The 18,919-nt window shown below is 40.7% G+C and overlaps 2 protein-coding genes across 4 annotated transcripts in view; both read left to right on the top strand.

The window, feature by feature from the left end:
• Positions 1-1,361: 1,361 nt before the first annotated feature.
• On the top strand, positions 1,362-17,322 carry ubfd1 (ubiquitin family domain containing 1). Its single transcript, XM_020509669.2, is given in 9 exon segments — positions 1,362-1,439; positions 5,044-5,058; positions 5,060-5,168; positions 6,361-6,648; positions 8,031-8,239; positions 10,045-10,110; positions 11,774-11,879; positions 12,268-12,350; positions 15,105-17,322. Coding segments are annotated over 9 exon segments (1,050 nt in total). The 5' UTR covers positions 1,362-1,376; the 3' UTR covers positions 15,216-17,322.
• A 649-nt stretch (positions 17,323-17,971) lies between these two features.
• ern2 (endoplasmic reticulum to nucleus signaling 2) overlaps positions 17,972-18,919 on the top strand; it is a 97,184-nt gene continuing 96,236 nt past the window's right edge. Inside the window, exon 1 of one of the 3 annotated variants that reach the window (XM_048609500.1) lies at positions 17,972-18,130. Coding sequence is in view for 2 of the 3 variants with exons in the window: in XM_048609498.1 (XP_048465455.1) it covers positions 18,250-18,333 (84 nt within the window). In the remaining variant the exon portion in view is untranslated. Of the gene's footprint in view, positions 18,217-18,237; positions 18,334-18,919 lie in introns of those variants that run through there. The other 2 variants (XM_048609499.1, XM_048609498.1) reach the window with 2 other exon arrangements.

Genomic DNA, 18,919 nt, shown 5'->3' with positions numbered 1-18,919 from the left:
GCGTAGTTGGTCGCACTTATGTTTCTGGCTATAGGTTGAGTTAAGGTCTCTAATCTCTAAGAAGGGATGGATGCGCTATCAGGATCACAGCTGTGTCTACCTTTATTCTCAAATCATAGACTTTAACTTTGCATCTTAAAACTTCCTGTCTCATGAACAATGAGACGGTCTTTAAAAGACCAGATGGTCAAATGAAATCTAATTGGCAAAACATGAGGTTTAGGACATAATCAAGACATGAGTGTAAATACTGGAGCTTGAAGATGTGATAAGCAGAGTTATCTTTAAAATTCTAAGTGGCTTTCATCCCAACTACCACTGAAGTGGAACTGAAATATGGGTCAGAACCTGGATTTTCTTGGATTCAGCACCATTCATACCAGATCCTTAGATTGCTATTTGGAGTGCCTAGGGTCGGTTTCAAGGGATGTGTTGAGGAGGGTGGTATTCCCAGGCTTTGCACGGAAATTCCTTAGTTTTCCAACTTTAAAAGGCCTTAGCATTGATAAAAAGTGAGTACGCTTGAGGCTTTCTGAAAATTCAAATCTCTACTAGAGTAATGATTGGGAACTGAACTCATATATTTCTTGTTCTGAAGAAGGGTCACTGGACCTGAAACGTTAACTCTGATTTCTCTCCACAGATGCTGAGATTTCCCAGCAATTTGTGTTTTTGTTACTGATTTCCAGCATCTGCAGCCCTTTCGTTTTTTTTAAATTATATATATTTTTGTCTTCAGCCCAGCTGAACTATCGCAAATGGCGGAAACATGACCTAAATATCCAAAGGACCTTAGACCAGAAACTGTAATAGCATCTCTGCTCTGGATCAAGAGTGGACCAATTTAAATGAGCAAAACTATGGACCAAGCTCAACCGCATAATTCCCTGAAGGACATCGGTAAAGTTTTGCCCATTATAAATGTGTCAACAAATTATAGTGAATTTTGAATAAGTCGCGTTTAGACTATGATGAACACCTTTAAGAGAATACGATAGAAAATACTTTAAAAAGTATCGAAGATGAAAAGCGTAGATTCACCAAGTTATGTCAGAAATAACTTGAAGACAGCTAACATGAACACAACGGGCCGAACAAGCTCGTTCTGAGCTGCAACTGCTCGATGAATCAATCCATAATCCACCAGGACTCTTAGATTATTAACCACGCCCACCGGTTGCTATGGGAACACTCACCTGCCAATCAATTAGTCTCCGCCCTCCAGCGGCAGAAACTCACCAATCAGCTGTGCGGGACTCACCCATCACGTGATTAGATTGGTGTCAATCATGTGGAAACCCGCGTATGGGCGGTTTCAGGTATGACACCGTCCGTTGGAATTGCCTATGAAACTAGGGAGCTGGGTCAGGAAACGGATGTTGTCAGCGTGTTCCCAGCAGGCGCTGGGCTTTGAGCGACAGCGATGGCGGCTAGAGATGGTAGGTAGCGGTTATGGCTGAATGCTGAGCTCGGCATCCCGGTCCGCTTACAGTGGGATACTGTCTTCCTAGCTATGCTACTTGGTGCTACACATGGATTCTCATATGTCGGGATCGCATTGTCACGAGACAAGTGTTGAACAGGGACTCGAGGCCCAGTGTGATCAAGATGCAATCATCTAAGAGCGAGGAGCTATCAGGAGACCAGGGTGCGAAGGATTTGTGGTGGGGTGGTGAGCTTGGAGACCAGAGTGTGAGGGATTTAGCTAGGAGGGTGTTGCTGTCAGGCACGGGGGAAAGAGGGTTGGGGAAAGGGGTGAATCAAGCCCGGGGTGGGGTTGAGCTGGAAAACGATTGAGAGGAATATTTTAGGTGGGGGTGTATTGTGTTGGACAACAAGGTGTAAAGGAGTAGTGCATGGTGGTAGTGTTGAGCTGGAGATCAGAATATGTGGTAGCAATATGCTAATATTGTGGCAACTCTGGCTGGCTTCTCCATATAACAGTCACTGTAGGCAGGATGTGGTAACAGCTGAAGTTCAGTGATGCATTGTATGGAAGGTTCAGGATGTGTTTTTTTCCAATCTCTTGAACACTTTCTAAGCAGTAATTAGGTTAGGTTCTGTTATTTTGGGTACTGTGTGTATGAATGCTTTGAGACAGTGTAGGCAACCTATACGAGCAGGTGATTTTTGAGCTTATGGTCCTCAAAACTGGGAAACTTTAAGAATTGGCTCAGAGGAATTCAGGGTTTTCCTCATCTCATCTCTACATCTGTTGATTTTAGTAATAGAGCTGCACAGCATGGAAACATTGCCTTCAGTCCAACCAGATAACCTAAATAAATCTAGTTCCACTTGTCAGCATTTGGCCCATAACCCTCTAACTGCTGTGCCCTGATGAAGTGTCCCAACCTGAAATGTTGACTCTGCCGCTCCTCTGCTGGCTGACTTGCGGTGTTCCTCCAGGTCCACACTGTAAGACTCCATCTAAACCCTTGCCATTCATATACTCATCCAAATGCCTTTTAAATGTTGTAATTGTACCAGCCTCCACCTTTTCCTCTGGCAGCTCATTCCATACGTGCATCACCCTCTGTGTGAAATAGTTACCCCTTAGGTCCCTTTTAAATCTTTCCCCCCTTGCTTTGAATCTATGCTGTCTAGTTATGGACTGTCCCACCCTAGGGAAAAAGATCTTGTCTATTTACCCAATCCATGCCCCTCATGATTTTATAAACCTCTATAAGGTCATGCCTGAGCCTCTGACGCTCCAGAGAAAATAGCCTCTTCCTATAGCTCAAACCTTACATATCTGGCAGCATCCTGGTAAATTCCTTTCTGAACCCTTTGAAGTTTCACATCATCCTTCCTATAACAAGGAGATGAGAATTGAAAGCAGTTTTCCAACAGTGGCCTCACCAATGACCTGTACAGCTGCAGCATTACCTCCCAACTCCTGTACTGAATGCACTGACCAATAAAGGCAAACATACCAAATGCTGCCTTCACTATCCTGTCTACCTGTGACTCCACTTTCAAGGAACTATGAACCTGTACTCCAAGGTCTGTTTATTCAGCAACACTCCCCAGGAGCTTACCATGATTTGCTATTGAATATTGTATTTTGCAACTGTAGACATGCTGGATTTAAAGGAATTCAAATTTTGTTTTGAGTAATTCACGTGCTTTAAGTGCAGCAACTGTCAATTAAATCAAGTTTAGGGTTTGAATTTGAGAAACAGTAGTCAATTTTGTCACTTTTATGTAAGGTTTCTTTAAGTGCATATTTTGGAACTTGTTCAGTTTACTGGTGTAATTGAAAATGAAGAATGGTTTTCTGACCTTTGGTTAAAAAGGAGAACGGGCAGAGGTTCTGAAAAATACCAGAGAATGTTGAGTTGACAGTGTTTAATGCCGGATACTCTGGAGAACAACCATTTGGAATAATCATCTTGTGTGATGGAAAAGATGAAGTAGTCTGTCTGGCCTGTCTCATACAGATAACAGCCGTTATGTCATCAACAATGCCTCTTGCCACATCAGAGAGGCACAAAAAAAAATTCCTGTGAAATAGCAGGGGATTGCAGTAACTTGTATCAAAACAGCACTTGTCCCACCTTTGCCTACTTCTATACCTTGATCCTCAAAAATGAAACTTTTTTTTTGGAAGTGTTATGTGATTCCAGACTTACTGCATATTCCATTCTGATGTCAGTGATTCAAAAGCATAACACCCTGTATTCTGATCCAATACCCTCCAATACACAAGGTTGTTCCGTAGGTAATAATAGAATTGAAGACTTGCAGGGGTACTTGTAACAATTGGATTTCTGAAAGAAAGGGTCTCTCAAACTTTTTAATTAAATGTTTGAAAGAGAGGACAGTGTTTGGGTGGATTGAAGATTTTTTCATCTTGATGTGTATAGAGTAGTCATTCCTTGTCTGAACACAACTAGGTCTTGCTGGCATGCTTTTAGAAGAAACAGAAAGGAGCAGAAGGAGAATAAGAAAGAAATATTTCTTCAAAAGTGAATTTGCTTTATATTGGGAGTTCTGCAGTGTGCCCAGAATTGCTTCCCAGATCAATGTATTAAGCTGAAATGGTACAAAACAAAAAGCTGGAAACGTTCAGCAGCCAAGACAGTATCTAACGTTTCTGGTTGATAACCCTTCAACAAAATGGATGTATATGTGATGAATTTTAAACAGTTATAGTGAAGGGAGAAGAACAAAAGAACAGCCAGATCTGCAATTGATTGGCAGGCAGGAGAGACTGTGCCCAAATGCAAGGCGCTATGGGAAGACTTTGGGGGTTTTGTTCTTGTGCCAAGAAACAAAGTAGAGTGACTAGATAAGACAATAGTGATCATGACCTAATTAGGCTTGATATAAAATTTGAAGGAGTAAGGAGGAAATTTGAAAGTAAGGAAATTCCAGAGGTGGGACTCTGGCATTGGTGGAGTAATTGAAATCTGTGTCATTGTGCAGAACTGGAGTAGTGCATAGACCTTCTGACATTGTAGGAAGAGTAAGTGAGGCACAGGTGACAGTGAAGATTAACAACAAGGATGAGAATTTTAGAACTATATAATCACTGCACTCTTTCAAATGTTGCTGTTGATCTACAGTTTTGGTTTAAACAGTTGGAATAGTTCTCACTGATCTGATGCACAGATCTCCAGCAACGCCTGACTAGAGTGTCATACAAAGTAATGAGCTGATGTCCTGAAGTGGAGTTTGGATCCATAGCCATCTCGGATGAGAGTGCTACCACCTTATAAATAAAATGAACCCCATCATTATTTGAATAAGTCGCTTCAGATGATAAATGATATTTAAGTGACTTTTATGAAGATTTTGAGTTGTGGTACATTTCTTTGAGCATAGGACTTTATTTCTGCCAGTAGTGCAAGCAAACTTGAGCAAAACTTTCCTAATTACTTTTCAAATAGTCAAAATTAATTTACAACTATGAAAAAATTAATATGTATGCAGTTTTAATGAGAGAAAATTACATTCCCACCCCACAACTACTTGTGTATAAGGAGATTCACTTAAGAATTATTTCTAGAACTAAATTAAGTTCTTATTTTGTTTAAACAGGGAAGAAAGTCTGAATGAATGTTTTCAACTTACGGAGAGCAACCGTTCTCTGCTATTTGGAAGCGATCAGAATTTTATCAATAAACGATGTCTTCTTGGTTGGTGCTGCTGGATTAGATTCACGTGTAAGCATTGCATATTAGGAGGTAGATTTATATTTGAAACCTGTCTGGAGGTAGTTGAAGGGATGTGCACGTTTTTGGGGTCTGTGATTGTTGGCTAGGGATGCACGTGGGTCAGTAGAACATGACATCTCTCTGTCTCTCTTTCCCCACCCTTTTTTTTGTTGAATTGTCTAATGGGGTCTCTTAATACTGTGTGTGAAAGATGGCACTTGGGACAATGCAAACCTAGGCAATTGTATGTACTCCAGACATGCTAAAACTGATACACAGCAAAAACAAAGATCATTGAGCAATTGTAAATCCATGTCCTTGGATGTTGGGTTGACTGTTGAAGCTCCTATATTTTACAACAAATATGTACCCTGCATTTATTTATAGAATGCTAATTAGATAAGAAGTGTTTAGCACTTTAGAAAGAGATGCTGTCTCCTTCTGTTGACGTTGAGCTCTTTCAGTTTGGTTCTCTCTCTATAGCTAGATATCTGCTACTTGTAGTGCTGAACTCTGCTAGCTGCATTGGTGGTAGGATCCTTTTTGTACCCGTAGATGTCTTGCTTTCATTTGAGTTTTTGATTGGTGACTTTTTTTATTTATTTTTTTATTTGTAAATTTTTTTTTTACAGTAAGTTGGGCGATGGAAGAGGCGTGACCTAGCCCTAGAACCAGTATTAGCCTGGCCAGCTGACTAGTATCAACCAATGATACACAAACTTTGACTTGTTATTGATTTGTTTGAGTGGTGGGGATATGTAATTCAGTTGAAAAAATCTTTTTTAAAAAAAAGAAACTTCAGGATTGACTGTGATGAATAAGCTATCAGATTAGGGCATGGATTTAATGCAGGTAACATCTTGGTCATTTTGCCTTATTTTTGTTTAATTTAACTGGTAGTTTAACAAAGAAGTAATTCACAAATAGAAGAACCCCTCTAATGCATGTTTGAAAACTACGAAGTACAAAAGTGAGGTCTTACAACATGGCCAATTGAGAGGATATAATTGGTGTGAGAGATACATGGGCAATTTTCACTGTAAATGGGTATGTAACCATTTTAAAAAAAGAGTTAAAAAGAAAATATAACAGGATTTCTGGTTGTGTGGATGTGAAATTGGAGTAAGTTTTAATATTTTCAAGATTAATTCAAATTCTGGTATTTGGATAATTAGTAACCTTAGTTTTCTTTAATTTGTAGGGGCAGATACTGGTGGAATGGAAACGGAGGCTTGCAAAGACATCACCATTCAGAAAGAGAAACCAAGCTGTGGGACAGCTGGTGAAGGAGACGCTCAAACCTTGCTGACTGAGCAAATGGAGAATGAGAATGCACTCCCTCAAACTTCAGTTAGCAATGGTGGGGAGTCAGATGCAGGGAAGGAAATGGTCGACCTGAAAATTATTTGGAACAAAAACAAATATGATTTGAGAGTTCCATTGGATAGTACAGGAGCAAGTTTGAAAGAAAAAATTCACACACTCACAGGTGTGTTTTACTGGGCCACTTTGGATCATATTAACTTTCCTGCCATGTTCTGTAGTTGAGGATGACAGATGGCTGGACAATGCCAAACCTTGGTGTACTGGGGAAAGTACTGGAGTGTTGTTTCTGCCACTAATTGCCATGAATTATATAGCATTTACAATACAGAAACAGCATTCAACTGTGCTGGTGTTTATGCTCCACACAAGCCTACTTTCATACAATTGTCTCGTTATCAGCATGTCCTTTATTCCTTTCTCCCTGGTTCCTCTCTGTTTCCCCGAAAGGAATTTATGCAATTTTTCATGGATTATGCAAATAATCATGTAATTTGAGGTCCACTTTCTCACCTTGTCTTGGTGAAGAAGTTTGTCCTGAATAGCTTATTGGATTTGAAGACCTTCCTTATCTTGAATGGAGAGAATTCCTTTCAAGTTGTAGGAAACTGATATTGCAGCATTTTGGTTTTCTGTGTAGTCCTTTCTCTCTTCCACCTGAAAAGCTACTGAGCTAGTTGGCTTTTTCAGCATTGGAAACTCTTAACCAGAAGCTTGATTGCTGCTATATAAATAATCTTGTGTATTGTTGAACAGTTGATCGTTGTGTCTCGCCCTTGTTTTAATCTGACCTAGTCCCATGGAGACATATTTTTCTCAGTAATTTAGATGTTTGGCACCAATGTACAGTACAAAATACTGACTTGTGTTAATTTGCTATATTCTCAGTCTTGTGCAGAGATTTTGAGTACCATTAAAGGAAATACAAATATTTATACTGGTGAGGTTGTTATTCTGATACTTGACTGTGCTTTACTGTGTCTCACCTTTTCCTGTACTTGCCCAGGAAATGTTGAAGGAGCATTTTGTCTTATCTAACTAGTGTTGTAGTTACTCTGGGAATATATGGTACTGTAGTGTAGAAAGAGCTTTATTCTGCTTCAAGTTCATGCTGTACCTGCTCTGAAAATATTGAATGCAGCCATAGATGGTAGCCCTGGTATATCATGCTGTACTGGTGCTGGGTGGTACCTCCCAACATTGGTCATGGCAGTCATTCTCACAAAGTTTGCCACCGCTCCCACTCTTCTGATTATACTGATTTTTGGCAAGTGATCTCTAGGTCATCTATTGGAGACATAACACTGAACAACTTGGGAGTGAGAGACCAGAGAGGATTAATTGTGTTGGTAGTTGGGGGAGAGACCAGAGAGGATTAATTGTGTTGGTAGTTGGGGGTGGAGAAGTTGAGGTATAGATTTCATACTGGTTTTCTTATTTGTATTGATCCTGACCTTTCTGATTCTCACTGGTCCTGATAGTGATGAGAATCTTATCCCAATTTTTCAAGGATTAGACTAAGATCAATACTGTCCTTCCTCTTTGCAGGTCTCACTCCTGCTATGCAGAAGGTTATGCACAAGGGTCTGCTCCAAGAAGATAAAACTTTACGCGAAATTAAAGTCACGAATGGTGCGAAGATAATGGTAATCGGATCAACAATTAATGATGTTCTAGCGGTAAACACGCCAAAGGAAGTGGTGCAACAAGAGGCCAAAGCTGAAGAGCCTAAAAAGGAACCTCTATGTAGGCAAAAGGTAAAGACCATTTTGTACAAAAAAATTCTAGTGTTGGGTAACGTGACCGGGAGGCTTTTTAGCTACTTGAATCTGCAGTAGACTGTTGAGCCCTCAAGCCCAACCGACAGCAGTGGGGGCAAGCTATTCAGCCCAGTGAGTCCATGGTCAGATCATAGCTGATCTGTAATACTATCGGTCATAGCCTATGCTCCATCCTTGACTCCCCAGTCCAACAAAATTTCACATTGGTTCACAGTATCTTGTGGGAGCAAGTGAAGCCTTATTATCTCCATGTGGTCCATGCTAGATTGCACTTATGAACGTATGATTTAGGAGCAGAAGAAAGCTGTTTGGCACCTCTAAACTCCATCATTCAATAGGATCATGGCTGATCTGGTTGTGACCTCAACACCAAGTTCTTTCCTTCTCTCTTCTTCTGCCCCCAAAAAGATAATCATTGAGTCCCTTGTTATTCAAGAATCATATCTGTCTCTGCCTTGAGTATTCGATGCTCCACCACATGTCCCTCTGGGACACAGTTATGAAGACACCTGACCCTTGGAGAGAAAAAGTTCAACTTAAATGGGAGGAACCTTTTTATTTCTAAAGTGTGTCCCTTGGTTTTAGTGTCTCCCCCACGGGAAAACATCTCTTTTAAATTGACCATTCTGCCATTGGAACAGTTTCTTTTTCTTCTATCGACTCTGCCCAGATTTCATGATTTTTGAACACCTTCTTCAAATTTCCTCTCCACCTTCTATAATGAGAACAGCCCTACATTTACTAGTCTGTCCAGATGTCTGATTCCAAGGATTCTCAAATCTTTTCTGCAAACTCTCCAATATCTTCGTCCTTCCTTGAGCATCGTGCCCAAAATTGGGCACAACACTTGTGTTGGGTCCATATCCTTGTTTTATAAAGGTGGTTGATAACTTGTTTTTGTACTCTGCCTCTAATAAGTTAAGAAACTTTTTAAAAATAAAGCTCAATGTGTCCTGCCACCTTCAAAGATTGCACATATACTGCCATTTCCTGTGGCTCCTGTGCCCTTTTCAGATGTATATACTTTCCTTAACAGTGTTGGGATTAGAAGAATGAGGATAGGTATCATTTTAGAATTCTTTATATTGAATTTCATCTGCCACATGAGATCTTGAAGTCCTATCGCCATACTCATGGTTCACTATACTTTGTAGCTTTTACCACCTGCAAATTTAGAAATTGTGCCTCATCACCTTCCTCTGGTTGGGGTGTGATTTTAGAGAAAGGAACTCACTGTAAATTAAGCTCGGCATTAAAATACTGCCCACCCTTGTGTACACTGCTTGTGAATAGATTGCTGCTTGTTTGTTTTCAGCAAAAATGCTTACACCGGTGGAAACAAGTTCCCCAAGAGACCTTTCTTATTGAAGATGTTCATTTTAAGGAGTATGGATAAACTAATAAATAAGGCATAAGCTCTGTGGCCGTGGCACATACTGCAGCTCAGAGGGAGGAAAATACCTGGAGTGAACTGCTTGAAGGAAATGCTCTTTGATAGAACTCAAGGAAGTTGTGTAGTTTGTTTTAATATTGTTTTGAGGCAGTTTGAGATGCAAATTATTGAACTTTTGGGAGTGTTAAGATGTATGTTTTCTTCATTATATATATTTATGTTCATGTAACTCACAGGAAGGGATTCAGTTGGATTTAACTGACGAGTGTTCACTTTTCACCACACTGTTGTTTGGGGGGAAGCTTTCAGACTGGCGTTTCAAGTGAGTTTGCTTCGGTGTGTCATTGACTTCCTGTGGTTTTATTGGCTGCTGTTTTTCTTCTCCTAGCAACACAGGAAAGTATTAGACAAAGGAAAACCAGAAGATGTCATGCCGTCCATTAAAGGTGTTAAGGTAAGTTGCTGCATTTGGTGTTTGCTGTGCTTTATGAAAGATTCATGGTGTTTCTACCTGTTGTCTGATCAGTAGGAGTCTGTCTTGCCTCTGAATTGGAAAGCATGGGTTCAAGACCTACTGAGTGCAAGTATCCATGCTGAGTCCTCAGTACTGAGGGAGTGTTGCCATCTTTCAGCCATAGATCTCTCCACTATGTGAAAGATCTCCTAAGATCCATTGGTGTAACCAAGATATTCCTGGTCATTGTAGGAAAGGGAGTTCCTGCTGATAACTTGTAAAATGTCTTTTGAAAATCCAGGAATATCAGACAGCTTGAGAGGGTGAAGAAAATCACTGACTGAGAAATCAGCCCATTACCATCGGCACTGATCTCTTAATAATGAAAGCTTTCAAACTGCATGCAGAGCCAAGCCCGATTTACAGTGCCTCCTCAAAAATTGCAGAGACAAATATATAGGATAAAGCTTCTTCGACACTGACAACTCCAGGACATCTCTGCAGCAGTAACACAGGGTAGTGTCCTTGGCCTAACCATCTTCAACTACTACATCAATGACATTCCCTCCATCATAACATCAGCACTGTTCATGATTCAGACTTTGAAGTATCCGTGCCAATACTCAAAAAAAATTCTAGACCATTTTAAAGCTTGGTTCGACATATGATAAGTAACATTTGTGCCACACAAATGCCAGACAGCTATAATTTTCAACAAGAGAATCTTAACTATTGCCCCTTGATATTCATTGGTATTTCACTGAATCCCCTGGGGGTTACTGTTGATCTGAAATTTAACTGGACTAACCATAAAAAGACAGTGGCTACAAGAACAGGTCAGAGGTAATGAAGCTTAGTATGTAACTTAGGAGCTAAACTTAGGAGCTCCCTGAAGCCTGTCCGCAAGGCACAGGTCAGGAGAATGATTGATTGAATGCTTCTCACTTCCCTGGGTGAGTACAGCTCTAACAACAATAAAGAGCTTGATACCATCTAGAGCAAAGCAGCCCACTTCATTGTCACCACATCTGCGAATGTTCAGACCCTCTACCACGGATGTCCTGCTGAGCAGTGTACCATCTACAAGATGCACTGCAGAATTTCACTAAGGTTCCATTTGCTTCTAAACAAATGACCATTGCCAACTAGAAGGGCAGGACAGCAGATATGAGAACACCATTTGCAACTCCACATCCAGGCTTGCAACTATCTCACTATTCCTTCTGTGTTACTGAGTCAAAATTGTAGAATTCCCTCCTTAATAGCTGTGTGGGTGTACCTACACCAAGTGGACTGTAACAGCTCAAAAGGCAGCTCACAACCATCAATTAGACATGGGCAATAAATACACTGAGTGAATTTATATAAAAAAAAAATCCATGAAGCACTCCAGGATTAGCTGTTGAATTTAACTCTACTCCCCCACTTCAAAGTAGGCTGCACTAGTGTGATAGCTTAATTTGGTGTATCTGTCTTTGTAGACGGTCTAAATTTATACCTTCCACTCTGCACTTTGGTGCAGTTTGGCTCCCGTAATGGTTGAGATTTGCAATTCTTATTTGAAGCTCTCATTCTAATATAATGAATGGGAGCAGTCTGACAGGCCACCTTATCCCTCAAAAAGGGCTGTGATACTAACTGGTGCATCCTGAACACTCCGCAGGAGCGCTTACCAAGCGTACCGTTATCTGGCATGTACAACAAGTCAAGTGGAAAAGTAAGGTTAACCTTCAAACTGGAGCAGGACCAGCTCTGGATTGGAACCAAGGGTGAGTTTTAGAGTACATGTGTTGCTTTGACTCATTGCACTCTTGTAACAAACCTTGTATGCGTAATGATACTTGCATGTTCACCCTGATCCATTCAGTCTCTGAGGAAGTGTTATAAATACTGTATGACTGTAAACTGCAGTGGAAGGTAACTGAGCAGTGTCCTTTTCTGGTGTCACCTATATTTTAAATGGACTTTCTGGCTGGTTTTTATTACTCCATCCTCAAAAATCTGCACTTGGAAAAAGAACCAGTTAGAGAGCAATTGGAAAAACGTGGGGAAGTGGAACTTATTGGATAATTGTTTGGAAGTGTTTCTTGGGAACAGCAAGCTGAATGGACTCCCTCGGTAAGACTTTGTGGGTAACTAGTGTTTTGTTTTTAACAGAGAGAACAGAAAAAATCCCTATGGGCTCTATCAAAAATGTGATCACTGAACCCATTGAAGGACATGAAGATTATCACATGATGGTGAGTACTTAGCCCAGTGCCTGGTGAATATTGGAGGGCATAGGGTTTCTGGATATTGGAGTGTGTGGGGCTATAATTAATATGTATACATATTTTTGAGGGTTGAACCTTGAGGATTTAGTGAGAATTGATATTGGATCTGGGTTAACAGCATATTTGGTTGAGTTGAGATTTTTGGAAAGTAGGAGATGGGAGACTGATCAGGACTGGACTCTGGAGGAAGAAAATTGCAGATTTTGGCATTAGGTGAGTTGAAGGAAGAAGAATAGAGTATATGATGGAATAGCAGTGGCAAAAGGTATTCTTGTGTTGGAGTATGTAGAAATCATGGAGTCCTTGAAGTTTGGTTCATGTCGGAGATTGACTTGATAAGGTAATGCATAATGTGCAGATTTCCAAATCCTCCAGCTCATCATGTTCTCACTGAACTGTTAGTACAATTACATGTGAACAACTCTCTGCCACTCTGTAACCAGCCACTGGGATTTACATGCCAGTGCAGCCTGTATGCATTGTCAGTAACTTCAATCCTTGTCTATTAATTTGTTGTTAATAACACTTACTGTAGACTGGTCATGAATCAATTGCTGTTCAATTCCCACTTTTCAAAATTAAAAAGTTACATGATTGCCACAATTAACTGAAGCTGTAACTCCCAATATCTTCTGATTGCAGCTGCATTTTGTTAAGAAGACAAGATAATCCCTATATAGTTTCCAGGAACAGAAGAAAAAGGTTAGACCTTTCCACCTGTCACCAGTAAAGTTAATTAGCCTGTAGTTTCCTGCTTTCTGCCTCCCAGCTTTCTTGAACGAAGGTATTGTTTGCCATCTTTCAACCTGCAGAAACCTTCCAGATCTAACAAATTTTGAAAGATTATAACCAATGCATCTATCTGTGCTGACACTAGGTTTAATACCTTAGGATGCAGACTGTCAAGTGCTGATTGACTTGTCAGTCTTTAGGCCGAATAATATTTCTAGAACCCTTTCGCTGGTGAAGCTTGGCCCTCAACATCACCTTTTTTTGATTTTTATCTTTTGGAAGTTTAAGTCTTCTACAGTGAAGACAGCCAAAACATTCTTGTTCATAAATCTCCTCTGTTTTTGTTGTTTTCCTTTTATCAATTCCCCAGACTTGATCTTTGGAGGACTAATACTAGCTTTAGTAACACTTTTTTAACTCCTTTTAAAACTTCAATTCTACACTGTTCCTGTATTACTAGCTAGCCTTCAAATTATACTTTGTCCTCCTTTTTACTACTTTGCTATTTAAATATTGTCTAATCTTCTGGTCTGGCCACATAATACTGTGACTTCAAGAGCAGGTCAGAGGCTAGGAATCCTGCAATGGGTATTTCACTTATGGGCTCCTTCAAAGCTTGTTCACTATCTACAACGTGCAAGTCAGGAGTATGATGGAATTATCTGTGTTGTTGGAGTTACTGTCTTCCAGGCATTCATAGAACATAGCAGGCCCTTCGGACCACAATGTTGTGCTGACCTATTATCCTAGTAAGATCAATCTACACTGCTTATCCTACATTTTACTGTCCTCCATGTGCCTAATAATCTAATGACCATGAAACTGTTGTCAATTGTCAGAAATACCAATCTGTTTCACTAGAATCCTTTCTTTTTTTAGGAAGGAATCTACTGTCCTTATCTGGCCTAGCCTATATGTGACACCCAACCTGGCAATGTGGTTGGCTCTTAACTGCCCTCTGTGCATTTGGGGTTGTGCAATAAGTTCTGGCCTAGGCATTGAGGCCCACATCCTGTGAATAAATTAAAGATAAACTGCACCTGGTTGAATGACACCATCCTACAGCAAGACATTTAGTTTGCCTATTAACCCTGGAGTCCATGTTGAGGCAAGGGCAGACGTTGTGAACACTAGCACGAGGTAGGCAACATAGCTGGCTGGACTCCCTTGATTATCCTCTCCTACATTGAATTCTTGATTAACGTCCCTGCTAGGATGGCTACCTGCACCACGGTGCCAAGATCAATTTACTCATCCACCTTCCATCCGCTGCTTTCATCAATACAGGCTCCAAGAATCCTTGCCACTCATCAAGCCTTATTCCTGCTAGTAAACTTAAATACCAAAGAAACATTACAATGCTAATGTCCTGGGCTTTCCACTTTCTCAAACAAACAAGATTCAGAATAATAATGAAATTGAATAAAATTGGGAAGCAGTGCACAAACGACACCAAGCTAAAGTTTTAAAAGTCATTAGGTTGTGCCATAGAACAAAGTGAAGTGTGGAGGAGGATGAGAAGAAGGTTTTCTCCATATTGTAAGTTTGTTTCAGTGCACAATTCGGTTATCAGGTATGTCTAAAGGTCTTTTTGGTGGGCACATGAGATATTTCAGTTGAGTGAAGTCTGAAGGAAAAGATTTTTATTTTCCATTGCCATTGGGATGTTAAACAGCTGTTTTAAAACTTGTAGTTCAGGAGAAGTTTGAGCTCTGCTGGTGACCTGGCCAACATTGCTCCCTCGACTCCACCAGAAAGAACAAAATAACTGGTTGTCCATCACATTGTCTGTGGAATTTTCCCTTTGCACATGCTGTTTTCTAGCCCAACAGTAAAACGAAGACATTTGAAATGCTTTGGTGTGAACCATGTAATTTTGTATGAATGGTCTTATTTCTGTGGCCAAGATGACTACTGTAATTTTCTTAGATACATGTCCCTACTGCAGTTCTAATCTCCATTCATTGATTTTTCTTTTTGTTTTTCTAGGCATTTCAGCTGGGTCCCACTGAAGCGTCATACTATTGGGTTTACTGGGTGCCTACACAGTATGTTGATGCAATCAAAGATACAGTTCTTGGAAAGTGGCAGTATTTTTGAATGTGCCTCCACCTCTGGCAGTGAAGGATGGACTGAAACCAAAGGACTATACAACTGATTAATTGGAACTTTCTCATACTGGATTGTAATTCTTCCTCCCCTCTCCCTTCCCAACCCTTGGAAGATGCCAACAATGATAAATAGATTTATAAAAATGTGTTGGAAGATCCTCACCAGCAGCTGGAGGTGGTATGTCCAATCAGACTTTACCTTTGAACTTCAAATTCAAAAAAAATTTCAAAGAAGGAAAACTCCAAATTATTCGAAGTTCTGTAAGAGCCACAATTACTTGCAGGTTATGCACTAGAAGCATTATTATATTTTCTGTAACATGGATAACCTCTCATACAGGGCTGAATCTCTAATAGTACAGTGGGCCTCTACTTACTTGTACTCCTTGCTGCCTGGTCCTGCTATCGTGTGTGGATCTATTATATCAACTTATAAAGCTTAATTGGAGTGTTTATTTCTATAAACAAGCTTACATTACATGTCTATTCTCAGGACACTTAACAGTCAGATGCCTTGTATTTAAATAACTTCTCTGGTTGTCTCCTTTAATGTCTCAATGGCATTCTTTTGACTTGCCTTGTTTGCAAGATCCAAGAAAAAGGGAGAGTGCAAAGAGAAAATGGTGCACAATGAATTCTGTTTGTCTACCATCTTGACTTTCTAACTGGTTTTGCTAGTTAATTGCATTAATTTTTCCAGGCACAACACTATGCAATTAAGCGGAACCCACTGTACTTCCACTAATTTCTGAGGGATTTAAAAAACCATATTTGGGTGAACCATGTAATTGTACTGTATGTGCTGAGTTTTCAACTTGTTGCCATAATGCGGTACTGATTTTTAAAGTTGCATGACCATTTCCACTTCATTGGTTTTAGTTTCCGTGTAGCATGAGGGGCAGAGGATAAGTCTCAAAGCATTTTGTCTCTGTTGGTAAGTTTCAAGATCTTTTTACCAAGTAGATAGTTTTACCTGGGACCCCAAATGGGAAGGTGATCAAGGATAAAATGATCATTATTTTTAATGCTTGATGTTGAAGGATCTTTATTGTAGTGCCATATATACCTCTTCTCTGGGTTATCCTGCCAATCAGTTCTCATTATAAAGTTGGTAGTATGCACTCAGCCAGGTCACGTATTGTCATTTGAACAAATTAAAATGATTACATGTTTTTAAATAACTTCAAAATTAAACCCGATTCTTCTTTGTGAGCAAACTTTTCAGCAATTTTGAAATGATACAGCAGCAAACAATTTTCAAGCCCATTTGGTACTTCCACTTGATGCAATATATTGGTCAGTGATAAGGGGTTGTGTAGGTTTTTGGCTTGTTTGCTGTGTAATTCTGTTTCAAGTGGTGAAAAGAGTTCCCAACTTTGCTAACCTCTCAGACTGAGAGATCTGTGCCACCCATTCACTTTCATAATCTTCCAGAAAATGCATTGTTTAGAACAATGTAGATGATCTTTGCTTTGTTTCTAACCAGTATTTTCAGCACTATCTAACCAGTGTTGCATCTGCCCTGGGAGCTTTTGATAGGACACTGCAGAAGGAGCTTTACTCTGTAACTTCACATGTGCTGTGCCTGCCTTGGAAATATTTATAAAAGTGCAGTAGAGGCTTCATTCTGTACCGTTCGCATGTACAGAATTACTGCACTTATGGCAATAAATGGCAGTTTCTAATCACTGATAATCCTTACTTGAATTCGTATAAGCCAGTGAAATGTTTTGATTTAATGGGCTTTGGATAAAGTTTTTAATAGATCAAAGGCCAGATAACTATGAAAAGGAGGTGCAATATTTAAGTGTAAATACCATCTTTCAACAAAACAGATCCTCTGTCCTGTTCTGGAATTTTCCATTTTTGGAAACTGATGCTATGGTTTAGATGATTGCAAAGGGTCATGCAGCTTTTAATACCACTTAACTTGCAGAATGCATGATTCAAGCACCCCAAGTATCTGGTGAACTGAGGGAGTTGACTTGGTTTTAGAGTTGCACTGCTTCTGATTTTAGTGCTGACCATTAGTTAGCCCAATCTTTAATTGTAAAGACTAGTCTTTATTGCCAATTAAAGTTTGTTACTTTACAGTATTAAATTTGTGTTGTCTTCTGTTGTGGGTCTAATGTGGAGTATCACCAGAATTACATAAAAACAAAATACTGTGTATACTGAAGAAACTCGACAGGTCTGGCAGCATGTGTGGAGAGAACTACCTATTTGAGTCCAGTGTTCCAAAGAATTAATTGGACTGGAAACATAAACTGTGTACTGAATGCTGCTAAACCTCTTGAATTTAACCAGCATTTTCTATCTTTAACTACGGTTAAGAACTGCTGAGATTGGATTTGCTTTGCTTTTGTCTGATTGCGTATGAATGGTGGAAACGGGCTCTCGGGACTGGCCTACGCTTGAACCTACATTAGATCGTTGCCAGTGTTTTCTATTGGGTTCTTAGTAATGTAAAGTGGTGTTTGTTTGCGCCGTCAGCATGCTCCCGGAACAGGAAGTTACTGGAAGCTGTCTCCAACATTTACAAACAAAACAGCTCCACGTGTCAGAGCTGTCACTTTCGTTTGTAAAGACCCAGCCCCTGACGCGTTCCAGTTTCCGATTCGTTGAATCCTGAGGTCCCGCCTATAGCTCAAGAAAGGTGATTGGTTACTGTCCGCAGGTTTCATGGGTTATGCTCTCCATCGCTGGCAATCACGTGGGTGCTCCACCCAATTCTGTCCGAGTTCCTGGTTTGAACCAATGAGAGGGGATTGGGTTCTGCGCGTGCCCGTCCAGGCCGGATGTGCGCGCGCCCCCGAGCTGAGTGTTGTCCGCTGGCGGTTGGAGCCGTGAAATATGGAGGGAGACCGGTCACTGACAGCGTTTCCTCGCTACCAACCCTCCTGAGTGAGTGAGCCGGCCAGGCCATGGCTGAGCCTCGGGGGCTACCAGCCTTCCTCTTGTTAGCCATACTGTTGCTGGGAGTAAGGCAGGTGAGTGAGCCCGAAAGGACGGAGACGCTTCTAATGGCCGGAAATCTCGGACCGAAGCTTGAGGTTGGCTCCAACGGCCACCCCACCTGTGTGGGGATTGGCGATGGAGGGTGGGAGGTTGGCATTTAACTTTTCGCTTTGTGTCTTTGGTGATCTTGATAATACTAGGAACCATGGGCAGAGATTTGTGTTGTATGGGATGTTAATACATCGTAATGTGCCCTGACTGATTCTTGCCTGTGTCTGCAGGTCATGAAAGCGACTGTCAGTTGTCCGTAATCGTTCAATGTTTTGGGACGAAACAAAATATCCTTTTTTTTTAGAAAGCACGACTATTACTGAAAATAGCAGATATTAACAAGACAGACAGAGATTACAAGGTTACCACATTGACCACCTGCGTTTCAGCCCTCTTTTATTTTGCGAGGGTTTTTTTTATTTGAATGTTTGAAACTTGTTTGCCCCGTTTTTTCAATTTTTTTTCGGTACAGCGAGTCGGGGAGCCTCTGCTCAGGAACTTGGTTTAAGGTGGCTACCGGAGGAGAGGGTCTGGGCTATTGGTCTGTTCAGACTCGGGCGTGTTGCATGGCAGAGGAGCAGGCTGGATGGTGCTGACATAGGTCAGTAACCAGTACTTGGCCAAGCCATCCGTAGCCTCATGACTCTTGTACTCGGCCCGAGAATGCACGGGATTGAGGTGACT

This window comes from Rhincodon typus, chromosome 21, assembly GCF_021869965.1.
Source record: "Rhincodon typus isolate 14 chromosome 21, sRhiTyp1.1, whole genome shotgun sequence".
NCBI classification, from domain to species: domain Eukaryota; kingdom Metazoa; phylum Chordata; class Chondrichthyes; order Orectolobiformes; family Rhincodontidae; genus Rhincodon; species Rhincodon typus.
Note: the sequence above shows the minus strand (reverse complement) of the source record. Positions and strands in the feature narration are given on the sequence as shown.